At 49.5% G+C, this 19,389-nt stretch overlaps 1 protein-coding gene across 10 annotated transcripts in view; it reads left to right on the top strand.

Annotated features, from left to right (window-relative positions):
- The window catches only part of AGAP1 (ArfGAP with GTPase domain, ankyrin repeat and PH domain 1), a 520,170-nt gene that overhangs the window by 423,618 nt on the left and 77,163 nt on the right, over positions 1-19,389 (top strand). For 6 of the 10 annotated variants that reach the window (XM_032393993.1, XM_032393918.1, XM_032393646.1 and 3 more), the window contains 2 exons: positions 265-342; positions 17,838-17,992. In XM_032393993.1, the coding sequence (XP_032249884.1) occupies positions 265-342; positions 17,838-17,992 (233 nt within the window). The remainder of the gene's footprint in view (positions 1-264; positions 343-17,837; positions 17,993-19,389) is intronic. The other 4 variants (XM_032394158.1, XM_032394087.1, XM_032393848.1 and 1 more) reach the window with 1 other exon arrangement.

Here is a 19,389-nt window from a genome sequence, read left to right as displayed (position 1 = left end):
GCCTGGTGGTTTGATTTTGTGCAAACCTAATGACACTGGCTGGGGCTCCCCCGCCCCCTCCTGAGCTCCGCGGGGGAGGGGGGACAGCGAGGGTGGGTGGGGGGGCCCCGAGGCCCGACGCCCACCTGCCTCCCGGGACGCGCCAGCTCGGGGCTGACGTCACAAGCTGCTTTGACATTTCTTTTCTCCCCTTTTCATTTGTTTTCTTTTCCTTTTTGTTTTCTCTCTTTCCCCCCGCTCCCTCCCCCTGCTCTCGGGATGCAGCCAAACGCAAGGCTTGGAAACTAAACCGTGTTGGTAGCCTGCGAAATATTTACAGCAGCGGCAGCACCAACACTGAAGGTAACGCCGCGCGCCGCCCGGAGCCGCATGCCCCCTCGTTGTGTCCGCGGACTCATCCCCGCCGTCTCGCCATCTCCCGTCCGTGTGCTTGGTCTTGCCATTCATGTTCCTTTCAGCTTACTTAAATTCTGACCTTTCGCTTCAGTCCTAGAGTAGCGATGTTTAAATTACTTCAGAAACCTATTTTCTCCTCTTTTTTCTTTCCCTTTATACATGCGGGCACTCAGTGTAATATTTCCCAAGTTATTACAGTTTTTAAAAGTGTGAGTATCAGGTGTAATGATCTGTAGCCAAATACAATAGTGTGCCGTGACATTTAAGTAACAGTCTTAATTTGTTTTGTGGACGCATACTCCATAATGCTCCGTGCAGCTCTAATCCAGAGGCAGCCAGGCCCGGGTCATTTGCATGGGCTGCTATTGTTGTAAATTCAGTATATTGTTGTGTTTCTAAAGGTCGTCTGGTGCCAAAGTTCACAAATTGACTTGCGTTGCTTTTTCCACTGGAGACAGCCGCCACTGCTTTTGTATAATAGCAGATTGAATTTTTCCCACCTTCATTTGAACAACACAATTATAAATTGCCTTTTTTTTTTTTATGATTACAAATGTCAAGGGTCAGAATTATTTTGATGCCAGGCAGAGGAAAACCACCATCAGCCCAAGCGCTTGTAAGGGAGGCTGGTGCACAATGCGTACGATGCAAAATAGGTCACAATCCAGCGATCTTGGTATAATAGGGGGACATTTTTTTTCACTTAAGTGCAAGCCAAATGGGTCAAGTAATCGCAAGCTCGTGCCCTAACACTAATTGACTTATTTGGGGATGATTATAACTGTAATATTTTTCTTAATGTCACTGTTTTCTGGGCTGTTGATTTTAGCGATTGCCAAGCAGCGGCATTAAATCTCTTGTAAATTTTAAATTGCACACTATTTCTGTAAACAAGTCCCTCTCTTCACATCCCGATCATTAACCTTTGCTGATTTATATCACCATCCTCTTTTTCTTCCTTCCACAATTACTCCTGTCTTGCCGCTGAAAGCCCTGCTCTCAGCCAGGAAAAAAAAAATGAATCTGGAAAACAAAACTACATTTTCACGATGGCTTGTTAAAGACCTGTTTTTTAATAATGATTTTTTTTTCATTCCTCAAGGGGAAATTGTCGTCTGTTAAGGTACCAGTGGAGCTTGACCCCCCCTTGGTATCTTCTTTCAAAGCATTCAGTCAAGAAAGACAAAACGAGAGGGAAAAATAATAGAATTTGAGGAACAGTCACACGCGATATCATTTTTTGTCGTATTTTTAAGGGTGTTAAATATATTCGTTCACTATTTAGTGTTAGTTTTTCGACTTAGGCTGCATATCATTTCTTTTCCCCGTGTCCTTTTCAAATATGTTTTTCTTTTGTGTGTGTGTATGCATTTGTCACAACAAATTTGTTGATTGACTTCCGGCCTTTAAGAAAAAAAAAAAAAAAGGTGACGTCTGGTTTTCCATGTGGTCATATACAAAGTTGGGGGACAGTGAGGAAACAGTTCCCTGGGACTTGCTGACAGCCCTTCCTGGAGACAGTGGTGGGCTGTAGCCCACGACAGCTGTGACGATGTGCAGAAGTGGGAGCTTCTCACCTTGACCAAGCAGGTAATCTGCGGCGTCTGCCCTGCCCAGCTCCCCTGGCTGGGGACCGACAGCGGTGTGTGCTCCTCCCTGGGGTCCGTAAATACAGATAAGGCTGCATCTCAGGGCCCCTCAGTCGACTGCCAACAGCTACTGAAGGCAGTCCCAGGGATACTGGAGCAAATAATGACCACAGAGCCAATCCTCCCTCCCATTTTCTCTCATTTCCATTCAGCGTTGAGTTACATTTGTGAATCTTCAATTAAGTGACATGATCATTCTTCATTTACTTTGGGTTTAAGATAATTCTGTATGCACGCAATCTCATTTCATACCACTTTTAGTCGAGTATTCCTGAATCCGTATAATTACATAAACTATCAAAATGCCTTTCTGACCTCGTCTTTTGCTATGTGATCTCATCACATGTCCTCTGTCTATAAAATGATCCTCTATGAAAATTCACACCCTGAACATTCCAAGGTTCGTGTCACCTGAGGCCTTGAGTGTTCTGCTAAACATGCCCATCCCCAGGCGGAGTATTTTTTTAAAGCGGTCCATTTGTGTAATGTATTTATAGGTGCCTCCAAAACACCAAAAGTACAGTTGACTCCCGAGATCCCTGGGGAGAGAGTTGGAACCTGAGTTTCGGGCGTTAGGGGAGGGCACACACCGTGAGCCAGGCGCCGTGCGAGGAGTGTGTTTACTCCTCTGAGCAGTCCTCAGCATGACCCAGGACAGGGGCACCCACACCTCCCTTTCCAGATCCAGGGAGTGCAGCTCAGGTGTTACGGGGTGTTGCCTGGAGGCTCAGGTTGGCAGGAGACAGGCAGGATCAGGATTTGGACCTGGTGATCTCACTCCAAAGCCCTTTTTCTCCTGTGTCTACTCTTTCCCGATCCCTGGCCTGCATTATTTCAGCAAATCCACACAGTACCCTGCTGGTAGGTATCCTGTTGGAGATGGGAAATTGGAGTTCGGGAGGCAGAACGCATGCCCAGATAGCTCAACTCCAGGACCTGCTCCTGGATCCTCATGGAAAGGGTCAATGGATAGTTGTTGGGAGCGGATAAGACAAATTATCCAGAACTAATGACGGAAACACACAAGATTAGAAAACAAACAAAAATATGCTCTCTTCCACTTTTTTCAGTCCATCAGGGTTAGTTATCTCGGAAACCCAAGATGGAAACCTGATTTTTATGTATATGTCTGATATTGGACTATTTTTTATATCGCTGTTACTTTATAAAAATTCTACTCTTTGCCAAGGTTGGTGAAATTTAAGTTTCTTCAACAAGAACGAACTTTCATTCTGCCGTCTCAGAGGTTTGTGAAATGGGACGGAAGATCTGTTGATGATGGGATTCTCCAGTCCGTCGCTGCCTCCGAGCCCAAGGGAGAACGACCTCCACGTCAGGCGGCGGAGGCCAGACTTGGAAATGTTCAGGTCCATGGTCAGCGTCTTTCCAAGGAAGAACAGAGAGGGCTGAGCAGAAGGTGGACGCTGTGTCAAGATGTGGAAGGAGGGAAGGAGGGCCTGTCGGATCATGTGTAAGCAGCAACACCCCAGAGCGGGGCCGCACAGCATCCCTGCGCTGTCTCCCCGCACACCCAGAGACAGGTGGGATTATCATCCCCTGCGAGACGGGGGAACAGAGGGACTCTTCCAGGACATGTGATAAAGCATAAATGGGTAAAGGAGAGATGTGTTGGAGAACAAGGGGTGTTTCTTGGGGTGCCAGGCCCACCCACATTTTGTGAGCTGAATAAGCCACTTTGTACTATAGGTGATGCTCACGCCCAGGACCCAGCCAGGTTCAGTATCAGCCTGAGTCCCCGTTCAGCCCTGTCTCAAGTTGCAGTTCTGTGGATCTGGGACTTGCCCCAGAGACGGGCCTGTGAAACCTGTTTGCATGGCCTCCCTGCACCACAGTGGGCCAAACGGAGGCACCCAGAGGTCCCCGGCACTGTGGTCACAAACAGGCCCCACGTAGAGAAACACAAGCCTTTTGAAGAGCACCAGCCAGCTCGCCTGCTTGCCTTGGACCTCCATCTGTGTCCCTCCTGCACTGGATGAGCGGGACAGTCCCTGTCCACCACCCGGTGCTCCCGGTTGTGGTGCTGAGACATCCATCTCCTTCAGGTCGAGGCAAACAGATGACAAGTGCATGCTTACGCACTCACACCTGACACAGTGACGAGCTTGCCGGGTCTCGGGTCCCTGCCCTGCATGGGTCTGGGGCAGAGGGAGAGGGGATGGGCTTGCAGTCAGTCCAGGGATGTTGGACAAAGACCCTGGCACAGAGTGAGGGAAGATTCGTTCCAGAGGAGGCCCGGGGTGCCCTGCAAGATAGTGGAGAGCAAAGCTCCATGCGGTGGAGGGGGTCGGGAAAGGCTTCGTGGTCTCCGGGACTCAACAGGAGCCACAACGGACTGCAGCGCTGAACATTTTGCTGGCATCCTGCATCCCAGCAATCCTGGGGCGGGGGGGGGGGGGGGGGGGGCGTATCCTCCACATTTTACAAAAGGAGAAACTGAGGCATGGGGAAGGGCAGTCCCGTGCCCCCAGAAAGCACCCTGACAGGTGGACCCTGCACGGGGCCTGAACCCTGGACGGGGGCTCCGTAACAAGCGTGGGGCACACAGAGGCTCGAGCAGAGAGGTGTAGACATGTAGACGCCCTGCTCGGGCCGCGACCTCCGTGGACAGCCCTCACCGCAGGGAGGGAGACGAGGCTGCTGTGCCGTAGCTGGTGTGATCTCTTGTTGTGTTCTTCTGTGATCTCTGGGTCCAGCCCCAACCCCCGGACGCCATCGTCTGAGGCTGCCTTCGACACTCAGACACAGGGCTCTCCGCTCTAAGTCACTTCGGATACTTGCGGTCCCACGGTGATTCTCGATGAGAAAGTCTGCAGACCCTGTGTTTGTGAGCGGCAGTGTGGACAGTGCTTCTGAGCCCCAACTCGTGAGCCAGATGGTCTGGGTCCAGTTCCGGAGTCTCCACGGCACCTCGGCCCCCTGTCTGCAGGCCGGGGAGACGGTGCGTTAACATACCCAGAGGCAGGTCGCTCAGCATCCACACCCGCCGCTGCCAGTCCCTGCCTCGTGTCAGGAGCGCCACGGATCCTGTCATCAAGGAAAACTCAGGGCTTGAGAAACACGGACGTGGCGAGGAGCAGAGGTTCAGCAAGAGATGTTTCCCTGAAAGTGCAAGAGGGGATTTGAAATCAAGCCTCCTTTTTTCCAGACTTTGAAAGCTACCCCTCCCCACTCTGTTCACTGTCATCCTCAAAGGAGTCACCAAATATAGACATTTGGCTCTGGGAATAGACACGCCTGAGCCGATCCCAGTTCTGCCAGTTCCCAGCTGTGTGGGTTCCGATGCCCTGCTGGGTCTCTCCTGCCCCTGCCTCGTTTTCTTCCCCCAGAATGAAGACAATGAAACCTACCTCGAAGGATGATGGGAGAAAAAGCGAACTGACACGCACAAAGCCCTGACCTCAGAGCTGGGCCCATGGTCGGGGTGACCCCAGGGCTCACTGTGAAATTGTTAGAAAGACTTATTTAATAGGAAAATAACTCCAAGAACAGTCTGCGGAGAGTGTCCCTGGCACCATTTTTCCAGCCGGGTGAGTTAGTTGAGGGCAGGACCAGCCAAGGCAGGCACTGGTCGGTGATGAGTGGCACAGATCAGGAACTTGTGCAGATAAATTAAGATTGGAGAGACCCTTTCAAGGGAAGTAACTCCAGAATTGACTTTCTGGGGAGAGAAGCGAGGTTGCTTGTCTTTCCAGCCCTCGACTTTTCAAAGGGTGACCGAGACACTGTCGACCAGCCCCGTGAGGAGCAGTAGCTGGGGGCATCCCCGGGGGCAGCGCAGGGCCCGCCCGGCACGGCAGAGCCCGCACACTCCGTCCACCAGATCGGGGACCCTGGAAAGTGATGAACACAAGTTAGAATGAGTAACAAATGGTAAACGCGCAGAGCACTGCTCAGGAACCAGATGAATCACAACGGATGCCTCTGGGTTTCCTTTCTCTTTCTAAACCACGAGCTTGGGCCTCAGGCTTTCCTGGGTGCCTGGGCCGTGAGCAGGTGCCAGGAAGATGCTCGCACATCCGTCTTCTCCATCCTCAAGTGTTTGCAGTTTGGGATCTGACCATTTATTTTTTCAGGAGCTTTGTCTTAGGTACTCTCCCTAATTTAAGAAATGCCTGGCACCCCATGGCTCTGGAAGCCAAAGCTAATAGAATGGGGTTTCGTGGTGCCCGGCTCTCTCTAATGTAATCTTCCCGTGGCAGTAGCGGTAAACATCCCTAACTTTGTGACCTCCCTCTGGGGACTCGCTTCTTCACAGAATTAATTCTGCTCGTGTCCTAAACTAAGCCACAGAACAATACCTCTGTTGGACTCTGGGCTAAACAAAGATATTTACCGAATTCAGAGCTTGCAAAAATATTTACCTGAGAACCACAAACTGCATGTGTTCATAATGACCAGAAATAATGGTGGGGTTTTTTTTTTTGTCCTGTTTTTTTCCTTTCTGCTTAAAATTAACTTCTGGAGCAGGAGGGAGTGTTTTTATATGTATTATTTAGTGGCCATGGGTCTTGGTTCTGCACAAGCCTGGACCATATTCTTCAGGCTTTCCTTCACATTTATTGTGTCCTACAAAAATGGGAGAAATATTGAAGATAAATAAAAACTGACTTTTTATATTATGGTGGGTTTGGCTGAAACCTTAAACGTGTGGTTTTCGTAATGGAGTAAAATATCTAGATCACATGCCTATGTAATACATGCTTTGGAAGCAGAAATATCTTAGTATTTTACAAAATGCATGGCTCAAAAAATTAGCATAAAAGCCTGGGGCTGCACACAACATAACCTCGAGTAATCTCACAGTGCGCAGATTATGGTAGACCCGGAGACGGGCAGAAAGGCAAATGCATCCCCTCCCGGTTTCCAACTTTGGCCAACTGACAGTGGCTGTGTGGAGAGTTGCGTTAGGAAGGATTCTGAGGCTGCGTCGGGCTCTTCGGGATCCGTTATGGATGTCTTTCCTGGCAAAAGAAAGGGAGGGACAGCACGCCTCTGTCATCCTGGTCCAGCCTCGTGCCTCCCTCACACTTGAAGCTGAGATCAAAGGGTGGGATGGGCAGCTGGTAGCTCCCAGTCGGCAGGTGGCAGAGCAGGAAGGGCAGGAGAGGGAAGCGCATTCCCAAAGAGGACCCCAAAATCGGAAGGACGTGAAGAAAAGACGATGTGGCATTTGGGGCAAAAACTGGGAGAAACCCACTGCTACACTCACTTGGTAATGAAGAAAAAAATGACTGGGCCAAATGTTGAAGTCACTATTAACCTGTTAATCCGGGTACTGTGGTATATCCTGAAACGAAAGCCCTAATTCTTTACCAGCGGAGGTCTGGAGTGGAGAAGACAGCTGCTTCCCTGCCAAGTCGTGGCTTTTTCACTGTCGGAACACTCTTAAACGGTGAGCACCTGGGAACCCTCGGGCCCCGTGGATCCTGGACTCCTCCCTCGGCCGCCGCTTCAAGGGGACATGTCTCCCTTCCGTGCAGAACGTCTCACCGCTGCACAGCTGAGAGGACACATTCTCATCCCGTGTTTGTTGTGAACTATGCCCGGAAGGACGCTCAGCCTCATGGATAGCCCTGAGCATGGGGGGCCTGGGTTCCAGGTTAGTGGAGGCCCCCAGGAGAACGGACTCCCGATTCCCCATCCTGCCAGGAAAGACAGCTACAGACACGCTGAGTCCTTCCAAACCCAGAAAAGGTGTCCTTGCTCGTGTCACCCCTGCATCTCACAGTTTCGAGCCATCGTGCATCCCCTGGGCACAGGGGTCCGGATCGCCTGGGCCTTCGCAAGAACACAGTGCGGTTGCTCTGTTCCCCGGATCCAGCCCTGGAGACATGCACGCATCTGTCCTGGCTCTTTTCCCCTTCCACCTGCTTGCCCAAAATGCACCCCTGGCCCAAGCCGTCTCCTGTTGCAAACAGCTTCCAAATGTAGAACAGTTGCAGCCGCTTTGAGTCCGTTAACCCTTTGTCTGCTAAGACCCCGCAAAAATAATTGATGACTGATTGGCCCATTAACCTTTAAAAAAAAAAAAAGTTTGACAGCCCAGACTTGTGTAATGAGGAGGGATTCCTCGTGAAATCAGTCTGATGGCTGAGTTGCTTGCCCCTAAGGAGGCAAAATTAGCCCCATGGGGCCTCGTCTGCATAGAAACTGGACGCAATTAGTGTAATATCCGGTGTTATTAATGTCATTTGGAATAATTGGGCAGGTTGATTTCGACAGGTTCATGGCGCTAAAATACTATTATAGTGGACCTCTCCGCAGCTAACTGTTAAACACGGAAAACTGTTCAAATCCCTGCGAGCCCAATCACAAAACTTTATTCAACAGCTCAGCCCTGGAATGTCACGCCATGCGACAACACAGTTCTTCATCCCGAGCTGCGGGTGCGTGGCGCCTCTGATTTCCCAGCCCAGGGGCCGCAGACCGAAGGCTGCTGGTGACGTGTGCGTCCGACACGAAGGAGCCCACTCGTGACGTCCATGCCAGCAGGCCTTCTGACAACCTGAGTTCTGTTTCTACAGGATGAATTAAATATAAGCCGCTGTAATTGTCACGAAGAGTCGGTTTGTATTAGTGAAAGGAAGCCACTTGAAAGGAAAAAGAGCAAGTGTACGTTCATGGGGTCCATGTGCCCGCTCTTCACATTTTAAATGAGGGTGGCAGTGAAGAATAATGTTCGGTCTCTTTCTGACTGATTGGCCTCCCACTGCCAATTATTGTTTTTGTCATTTTTTATCTAGTTGCCTGTAACTAAAATATCACCGTGCCCCTTCATTATGGGATGGAATCCTGCTGGTCCATTGGTGATTTGAATAAGGCCATATCGTTGGATCCAAATTCATTTCAGGCCATGAGGAGGAACGTATTCGTGGACGTCCATACAGAAGAAGGGGAAATATTTGGGTCCAGAAATCTAGAAAGCTATTTATTTAATGGGTGTAAACGGTCACTGCTATAAGCAAGGATTCAGTCTAGAGATTTACTAGGTGTTAACCCTAGTAGGATGGCCAGTTAGTGGATTGGTGTCTTCCACCAGAGTGAGGTCTTTTGTCCCCAGGATGAGTCAGGACTGGGTTTGGAAACAGGTGGCTACAGCTGGCTAGAGGGACCCCTGCACCCAGGAACCTGGAGGGCATCAGGCACCCGTCCTACTCCGCCTCCATCCCCAGCTTTTCCTCGGTGTGGTGGGGGCAAGGTGCCCGCACCTGTGGGACACATCTAGACAGGTCCCCGGTAAGAGAGGAAGGAGCTCTGCGGCCCCTGCCCGGGTATGAAAACCAGAGAAGGAAACTTGACACGCGTGCCCCCCCCCCCCCAGAACAGAGCACAACAGCCAAGACTGTCACATGCTCCGATGGTCCTGGTATATGTGGGACTGTCCTTCCTCCCGGCGCTGACCCATCACTGAAGATGGCAGCTGGACCGTCCCTGGCCTGTGACTGCCACATCCAGGGCATCCTGTCACAGGAGCTTTGACAACAGCAGGGCAGATGCATGTCGTCCCGTCCCCTGGCATTCTCCAGACGCGACCAGCTTAAAAGAATGGACCCTAGTGACAAACTGGGTAGAGATTTCTGGGAAATTCCTTTTAAAAGACCCCCCGCCTCGCTCGTCTGACACAGGTAGCAAGGAAAAGTAGCAGAAGGGGTGCTAGGAAGAGGGGAGACCCTTCCAGCTCCCACTGGACACCCCCCGAGAGAGTTCCTTTCCTTTAAAAGTTTGTTTTCAAGAAACAAAGAAAGAGCACTTCCGGCCGCTTTAAAGAGAGAAGAATAACTAAAGGTAATGAGATGATGCCCATAGGGTCTCAGTGTCTGTCCTGACACAGAAGCAGAGCCTGGCCGCACTGCATTTTATATTTATTACTCCATGCAGTAGATTCTTTGCAAAGAAACAAAGTATCCCTTCATGGAAATTACACGGCCCATGACTAAAAATGCAATTGCTCTGTAATCCTTGTTCTTACTTTGTTTTAATCTTGGGAGGCAGAGAAAAGTCATATGGCAGATATAATTCAGTTCTGAAATTCTGTGTCTCTGAGTGTTAAAGTATTACCCCCCCCTTCAAAAAATAAAGCCACGTAAAGACAGTATTATCTGGGGAAGCACGTGAGGCTGTAAGCATCAGCTGGACCCCCTGTGAAGACCGCAAGTAGACCCCGTGCACGGGTCTCAACCCCTGATTCGGGGAGCGAGGCATCCCAGCTGCCCAGCTCCTTATAAAGACGACTGGGGTCCCAAATCCAAAAGAAGGCTCGGAATGGCACCCCCAGTGGAGGTGCCTCTTTTCTGGGACAGCACGGGAGTTCCGTCTGCCTTCTCCACGTGAGCCGGACCCCTCTCCTCCACGTAGCCCAGAGGTTTATGTTCACTGTTCAGCAAGGAGCCCCATCAGTGTGGCCCACCTGGCAGACGCCAGCCCAGCGCCGAAGGCACCATCATCTCCATTTGGAGGCCATTCTGGAGCCTGTGTGGGCAAGACTAGAGGGCCCATCTTCTGCCACATCTAGGCCCAGCGGTTGAGCTAAAAGAGAGAACTTGCCCAAAGAAGTCTTTGTAAGTGTTTGATTGCATTTCGAGCTATGGCTCGGAGTGAGTCACGTCGGGGACCAGTCCTGGGGCTCCCACCTGCCCTGTGACTGCCGGGCCTTCTGTCCGTGCTTCCAGACACTTCAGAAACAGCACGCCCACAGATGTCACAGTGACCACACTTACTGTGACACCACACTTCGTCCTCATTTGTGGCTTCATTATTTCTGTAATTGTGTGCCTTCCCGGGTTGGCAGTCACCCCACCGGCCTTCCCGTGGACAAAGCACAGTATCTCCGATGAATTGGAGTTTTGAGTGTTGGCACCGTTGGTTCTTCATTGGGTCATGAAACTTACTTGTGCTTTCCAGGGTTGTTGGGGCTACCCCTCGACCTCACCTTGCCAGTCCCACACCTCTGCTCGAGAGCCCGTGTCCACCAGGCTGGGTCACAGGATGTCTTGCATCCATTTGCTCTTTGCTTTGCTGAATCTTATTGGTGTTTCATTACAATTAGCACACCCAGCCAGGGTCTCAGCTTCCAGGAGAGAGGCCTGAAGCCCTGTGTGGCCGCTTGCACACTCTGGTTCACCCATCACCTCGAAACGCAGGGTAGGGTCTGCTCTTTAACACCTGTTATGAGTGACTACAGATTCCAGTGATCCTTTATATTTTTACTTTAACAATGAAGTTAACTGGGCTTATTCATGGTTCTTTGTATTGTTCCCTATCTCACAGATGGAAAGAAATATATTTGTAAACAGATATATTTATATGATTTGTTTTATTCTAGTGTACAGAAATGTAACTAACATTTCTTTATATTGGTCTTATATACTGTCAGTTTACTAATTGTTGTTCTTATTTCTCATAAATCTAAATTACTTGTGGTTTCCTATGTAAACAGTCCTGCAATCCATGAAATTTTTTCTTTCCAGAGTTTAGATCTTCTATTTTTGTTTCATCTTATTGCATTGGCCAGCAGGGTTGAACAAAGGTTGTTACAGTGAGCATCTTTGCCTTGAGCACCCTTTAACTAATATGAAGTGATTGCTTCTAACAGTTCATCATTAAGAATAGTGATGCTATGGGGTTCGATAGGTACTCTTTGTCCAATGTAAGGGGGTTCCCTTCTAGTTTGCTAAAAGATTTCAGTCATATTTCTTTTTCTTTTTTTATTTTTATTTTACTTTTTAATAATTTTTTTAATTTTAATAATTTTTTATTATGTTAGTCACCATACAGTATTTATTTTTCTTATTTTGTTGTTTCCCCCTTCTGATTTGGAAGGTGCACCTTCTACTTCTTTTCTTGTAGAGATTGACCCTGATACTCTATCATGTGTGCCTAATGTTCGTCCTCCACCCCCTTGCAGAGGAGTACGCCACCCGAGAACACATTGGTTCCAATGTCCTCACCCCACCAGCCTGTCTCTGGTACTTTCAAATGAGACTTTATTCTCAGAAGTAGTATTTGACATAATTTTTGCTTAGATGCATCTACATCTCTATCTGTTCACCTGTTCACCAATCCTTCCCTAGCTCTGACCTTGTTTTCTGGATGCTTTTGAAGCGTATTTGTTAGTAACTCCTTTAGCAAGGGTCTCTTGGTAATAGACTCTTCCCATTGTTGTGTTTTTTTTTTTCTACATAAAATGTATTCCACTCTTTCTTCAAAGAAGGTTTTCCTGGGTTCCACATCTAGACTGACTTTATTTTCTCCCAAGACTCGAGGATATTATCCTTCTGTCTTGCAGTTTTGATTGTTGCTCTTGAGATATCCGTCATCCATATGGCTGCCATTTTTTTTAAGAGCAATCTGCCTTTTCTTGCTTTGTGTTATTAAGGGCCTTTTCTTGTTTTTGGTTTTCCACAGTTTTATAAGCTTCTGGTGTGGTTTTCATGGCTGTGATCCATCCTGGTAGGTGCTGTTTCCCGTGTCTAGAGCCCTGTATCATTCACAGTCCTGTGAGGCTCCCACCATTTGCCCGGTGGTCAGGCGTGCGTCACACCTTCCACATACCCCGTCATCTCTGTTCCACAATGTCCTCACTCCTTCCTCTGTTCAGTCTCTCCAGGTCTGTCCTCTGGCTCTTCACTCCCCCACCCCATCCCCTCACAGCTCCTCCTTCACCCTGGCAGGAGGGGGGGGGGGAGGGGGCGGGGCTTGTTTTGTTAACCGCTATCATTTGAATTTCCAAAAGAGCTACCCTTTTTTTTGATCTGCCTGATCAATTTTCATGGTTTCCTTTTGCTTGAAAATTTAGGATTCCATTTTTTGTGTTTCTTTATACATTTCACACATAGTTACTTTAAATTCTGTATCCGTAATCCTTTGGATCTAAATTTACTGTCCTGTTTTCTGTGTGTTTAGTGTCTTGGTTTTGAGTTCACACGTGGTTGATCTTTGTGGAAAGCTTTCCTTGGGAGGAGATGCCAGGAGCCAAGGAGGCTATGCAAACCTGGGGCCCGTATCCCCTTCCCGTCCTGATTGCTGGGTGGAGGTCTCTCAAGTTTCTCTCTCCCACCTCATTATGACCTTATTTATCGTGCCACCAAAGGTTTTTTCCCCCTAGGGTGGCGTTCACTTGTAGGCATTTAGCACTCAGTGCTCTCTGTTCTGGCATCTTAATTCTTGGGGACTCGGGGAGGGAGGAGAGAGGGTAGGCTAGGGGCTGGGAGATTAGGCCATCAGTGCGATGACAAGTACGTTTTGTGGAGAAGCTCTGCACACGTCTGTCCCCCATATTGCAGGGCAGTATGGTTGGAAGAGGCCATGGAAGCCACACCCGGGCCTGTGCTCCCCTAGGAGGAGCGTGGCACAGAGTTGTTACACAGAGAACTCTGAGGGACCCTGCCGGCTGAGCCAGAGCCAGGGACACAGTTAACTGAGGGCTGATCTGGGTGATTTTGAAGGTTTATGACTAGAAATAGCATTGTAACCATTAAGAGAAATAGCGAAAACCAAAGAGGAGCATTTGGAGATTATAGCAGATCTATCTCATGCATATTAATTTGATGCGAGGACAAAATATTTAAAGAATATCTGTGGGCATTTTTTAAATCCCCCAAATTATTGGATCTGGGGGGTCAGAGCTAAAGATCTGAGAATTGTCCACATATATCAGAAGTGACTGTCTACGCTTTGGAAGGAAATGAACTCTCAGAAGCGGTGAGGGGGTGGGGAGGCCATGAACTAAACCGGGGATATATATTCACCGGTGGTCGGCAAAGGAGGGCCAGGAAGGAGAAGCAGCAGCTGTGATGTACAAGCTAGAAAGAGAACTCTGGCTGAGCATGGCAAAGTGATGGCAGGTGTGCCGAGCACACCCCGGGTTCCCCTAGGGCAGATACTGCTAGCTGAGTGGAGCACTCGTTCTCCAAGAGCCTGCAGCGAGCCCTGGGACCCTTCACACCGATGCCGGGCAGCTGCTCAAAGCTCTCTTGTTACAAAACGTTGAGAACTGTCCTGCTTCCCTCCCATAGCGTCTCAGAGTAGGAAGGGCCTACGGGTCATCTCTGAGAAGCTGAATTTCCTCCAGGCTCCCTCTGAAGAGGACGCACTACGGGGGATTCACTTCTCAAGGGTGTGGCGTCCCAGAGTTGGCTGTTGCATCCGCAGATAGTGCGCAAATACAGGAATGTTGGGTGGCATAGAAGATGCTAGAAAAGGAAACTTGCGTCCAGTCTAAGTAGAGGGAGAAGACAAGTGGTGGGATTGACTTTGAAAGTGATGGAGAAGCCACAGAGGAGATGCTGTAGGGAGAGTCCCATTTGGAGATTTGCAAGAAATGAAGTCTGACGTTCCTGTCAACAGTTAACTGTATTTACTCCCATGAGTCGATTTTGCATACCTAGGTAAGTCCTGTTTACGTAATTAATAGGACGAAGCCAACTCTGCTCTCGCAGTTGAATTCAAAAGTCTGGTCTTTGCAGGAGCTCTTCTCCGTAACAGCTACCGCATTGGAATGAAGCAAAAAATATCGGTGCCCCTGGGCCACAGACCCCCATCAGTATTCTCACTGCTTTGTGCCGAATCATCTGAGGGCATGTGTGCGCCGGTCCCCCCCAGACGATGTCTCCCGAGTGCTGGAACCCTTGCCCCCCCCCCCCCCCCCGCTTGGGGCCTGGTAGCCGCGTGCCTGAGCCATCATCATTGGAAGGCAAGCTCAGTTCTTTCCCTTAGTTCCAGGGCATGTAGCTCGTGATTCTGGCTGGAAAGCTTTGTGGCAGACCAGTTGTGCAGAAATTTAACTGGGAAGCTACTGGTTGTAAATTTTTTTTTCACTGAGAGGTTCAAAAATTCTTGATCAGAAGGAGCTTTTGTTGTGCATTTGAATTTCACAGATTAAGACAAGTGTGAGCCTGTTTGGTAGATGTAATCAACAGTTGTCACGTTGCACCCATGAATTAGCAAGTTTTCCCGATGGCCTGACTGTGACTTATGTCCTTCTTTCTTATCTCGCCTACCAGTTCACTGGGGTGGTTTTGCATAAAATACATGAAGTCAGGGTACTGTCTTACAAAATTCAGTGTAGAAGAGATTTGTAATTTATAGTGTTAGGACATTAAACCCCATGGATCGAGAAGCTAGGCCTTTAAAAATCCACAGAGGTAGTGTCTCAGCCAATAATTGCAAGGTGTAATTGTGGGTCAGTCATGGGGAGACCTATTTGAAAGTCACAGCAAGGTTTTAAAGGTCTTTTTTTTTTTAAGATTTTTTTTTAATGTTTTATTTATTTATTCATGAGAGTCAGAGAGAGAGAGAGGCAGAGGGAGAAGCAGGCTTCCCGCCTAGCAGGGAACCCGATGCGGAACTCGATCCTAGAACCCTGGGATCATGATCTGAGCCGAAGGCAGATGCTTAACCATCTGAGCCACCCAGGCGCCCCATTTTTTAAGATTTTACTTATTCATTTAGAAAGAGGGAGAGGCAGAGAGAGAATCCCAAGCAGACTCCACACTGAGCCAGGAATCCGATGCGGGGCTCGATCCCAGGACCCCGAGATCATGACCCCCGCCCAGATTGAGAGTCGGACACTCAGCCAACTGAGCCACCAGGCACCCCCTCAGTTTTTAAGTTGAAAATCCCAGCAAGGCCGTGGGTGTCCAAGGGCATCCCGGGATGGGGGGGCAGACACCCCCTGGCCTTCCCCCCGCCTGCCCCGTTCCACAGCAGGTGCACTGCTCTGCTTCGTGTAAACACATGGGTCATTTGTTCTCCCGCTCAAGAGCACAATAGATTGGGGTAGAATTTCCGATGCCCTCTCACGTCTGAACTCTTATCACCATCTCTCCAGAACTCGAGCCAAAGAGAGTCAGGGAGCGTGGAATGCGCACATACGTACCCTGCAAGCAAGCAGGAGACACCCCCCCCCCACCAGCTGAGGCTCCCGTGTCTCTTGATGCCTTCCAGGGACCCTGCCCTTGCTCTTCATGGGGCATCTCCTTCAGCCCCTTCCCCGAGCTCTGCCGGGTCTTCTCCACATGAAGCCCAGCTTGGCCCCTTTTGGGGTTCAGCCAGGGCCAGGCCTGACCCGCACTCGGCAGCTGCACCCCACAGTGCGCCCACATCACAGGAGATTTTAACAACTCCAGGATTGTCATAGACCTTTGAGAAGCCGATGGAAGCGCTGGACCCTCTTGTCAGACAAACGTCATTCACATTCCCTGAGACCGGGTGCATTAACAGAAGGCCTTCAGCAGTGGTTTGGCCAATGGACGTACCCACCTTCCCTCCCTCGGGTGCTGTTCACAGCTCCCCAGGGGACTAAGTTCTAAAATAGTGATTTTACGTGGAGCACAATACCGTTATCATCAGAATGCGTAAAGATTTTACGTAAAAGTAGCGTGGCCCTGTTTCTAAGGCAGTTGGTGCTCATTTAGGGAAGTGGTTCCCCAGAGCTGGCTGTGCATTAAGAAACTTCCCATTCCTGGGATCAGGTGGGAGGGGTCCGTCAGCCATAGTGGCCGAGGCTGTTCCTCTCCTGAGACAGAGGGAAGCAGGGAAGGACATGACGCGCAGAACAGCCTCCTTGTCTTGGGGCTGAGGGGCTCCAGGGGGGCAGGGCTCTGAGCGAGCAGCCTCGAGAAGGGCGGGGCTGACCTGGGCAGCAGGGAGCTGGGCGAAGGGCAGGGGCTGGAGGGCAGGGGCTGGGGGGTGCTCAGGAGCCGAGAGTGTGGAAGATCGGGGCTTGGTGCGGTAGATGTGACCACATGCAGGTGACAGAGTGGTCACCTAGGCAGGGGTCCACTCGCAGGTCATAGGTGGTTAATAGGGGCTCATGGGGCGATCGTAATGCAGCTGCGTCATGGCCCAGTGACTGGAAACTACGGCTCAAATGAGATGTGCCTAAAACTCCAGCTCGAGATTTCTCCGTGGTTATTAGTAACTGGTCATGCTGTTTATATATGGTGCCCCGTCCCTTTCATCTCCGTGGCAGGAGTGGGGCTAGACGAGAGCAGAGGGTCTCCCGTGGCCCAGGCCGTGTCAGCCTGAGCGGCACACATCACTGAGCCAGTGGATAACACTGTGGAGTAGGTGGCCTTTTCCCCCACGTTAAGGGTAAGGAAGTGCACCTCGGAGGAGTCAAGTCCGTCCAACGACCCCACAGTGGCAAGTGGTACAGCAGGATTTGATTGCAGGTCCCACTCTTCCCTGTGCAGACGGTCGCCCCATGTCGCCTCAGATCACCTGGAGTCCCACTCACTCTCCAGGTGGAAGACGATGGAATGAAAGATGAAAGCCTTCCTCACGGGAATGGGTCTTCTCCCGTTAAAGAACAGAAACCCCCAGGGCATCCCTGTTTGCGGTTGGTGTATCTATGGATCTACATGCAGGTGCCTGAAAGAAATCAAGACTACTCTGAGATTAGTGCTATTAACTGAATTTTCACCCCCACAGATATCTCCATGGTGCAGTGAGTGACAGTGTTATTTTCCTGAGTGGCTTCCTCTGTGCCCAACACAGAGACACGGACATCACACACTGATTTTCATTTTTCCTCATCCCCCGAGCATTGATTGAAACCCAGCTAAACCATGCTGGCTTTAGGAACCAAATCTTGCGTGTTTGGAGGTCTGCGGATTCAGATCTCCGCTGTGTAGTCGGCCGGTCCTGTGTGTGCCGCCAGCCCCATGCAGGCGCGATTGAACCCAAAGGCACTTTTATGACCGAGGACGGGCAGAGGGGCTGCGGTCTCATGAAAGCTAAACTCTTCATCCCCACCACTCTGTGTTTCAGAACAAGAAGAAAACTTTGAGTTTATCATTGTGTCCCTCACTGGCCAGACGTGGCACTTTGAAGCCACCACATATGAAGAGCGAGATGCGTGGGTCCAAGCCATCGAGAGCCAGATCCTAGCCAGCTTACAGTCATGTGAGAGCAGCAAGAATAAGGTAAGACCCTTAGCAGGCTGCCCCCCGAAATCAAGAGCCACTGATCGTTAAAGGGAAGTGGAGGCCCAGAGGAATGCCCAAGGGAGGGGAAGCATCATATGATGTGTGTGATTGACAAGACCCAGTTATTCTTCCTGAGCGAAAAGCTAAATAATTGAAAAGAATAAAAAACACTTTGTGTCGATATGTATCAAGTATGAGTATCCTAGCCTAACCATGTTCCTATGGCAGAACATCCCGTTTTAAATCTTGACTCTCTCAACTAATCCCAAATAGAAAGCATTGACCTTTTTATGGTGGATGATGGGATCTTTTAGACTCTTGTGGTGTATGCGTTGACATTTACTTTGTTTTACGCAGCATACACTCAGGAGAGGAGAGGGAGACTTAAAAGATGCACTGTTCTCTTCTCACAAGTGCACAAAATTCAAACCCATGTCAAGTTACAACACTGAGTCTTGTTGTGGATGTAAAGGAAAAGCAGAGGCTCAAAGATGAGCATGCAGGGCGTTTGGGGAGGAGACCGTGTCCATTCTCTAAACTCTGCTGATAAAGCCTGCTCGGTGTTTTATTCAGTAATCGGAGGTGATTCTTTGCAATTGTTCAGCCAGAAAAACAAAACAAACTCTAAGCCACATTTTCTAGACCACTGCCGGTGATATTCCCATTATGGCTTTTTCCTCATTCATTACTTAGTAGCTTGGATGTTCTCAACCCCTTCTCTGGGACATTGTAAAGTCTCAGAGCATGTCGATTTTTCAAGCTATGATCAACTAGAAAAGGAGAGAAAGAGCATTGCCCACTGACCTGCACCCTCATTTGTGACCTTTTGAAGAAACCTCTGCCAATGATTTATGCTCAGCTTTGGCATTAAGAAGGGAGTCTATCTTTCAGAAAGATGGAGTGTCTTACTTTATTATCCTCTTTAACCAGGGTAAACCAGACCACAGCCATTATTATTATAATGTAATTTGCTTCTTTTCTTTAAAGGTGTTTTATACCAAGGTGGGGAGAATCAGTGCCTCTCCCTTCTGAGAACCTTGGCTTTACTGACTCATGTCCACAGACAGGGCTCCTGAAGCAAAGGCAAGGAAGCTTCTGGATCTCCTCATGGACGGGGATTGACCACATATATCACACACAAAGCATGGGAATCTAGGTCCAGAACAGGAGTGGGGAGAGCACGTGGCCGAACAGACAGACATATTCTCCAGATTTTGTACACAATCACAGTATTTCACATCACACCTGAATCCATGCCACATCCTTGGGATTCAGGAAGATCTAAATCTCCTGTCTCTTGTTTCCATTTCATGCCCTTGCCGGACTCAGCATCACTTCTGGGCCTGACACAAACACCGGCCTACAATGCTGTCCCTTTCACTAGCCACATGTGC

Source organism: Phoca vitulina, unplaced genomic scaffold (assembly GCF_004348235.1).
Source record: "Phoca vitulina isolate PV1807 unplaced genomic scaffold, GSC_HSeal_1.0 scaffold1, whole genome shotgun sequence".
NCBI classification, from domain to species: domain Eukaryota; kingdom Metazoa; phylum Chordata; class Mammalia; order Carnivora; family Phocidae; genus Phoca; species Phoca vitulina.
This window is presented reverse-complemented; position numbering and strand designations above follow the sequence as displayed.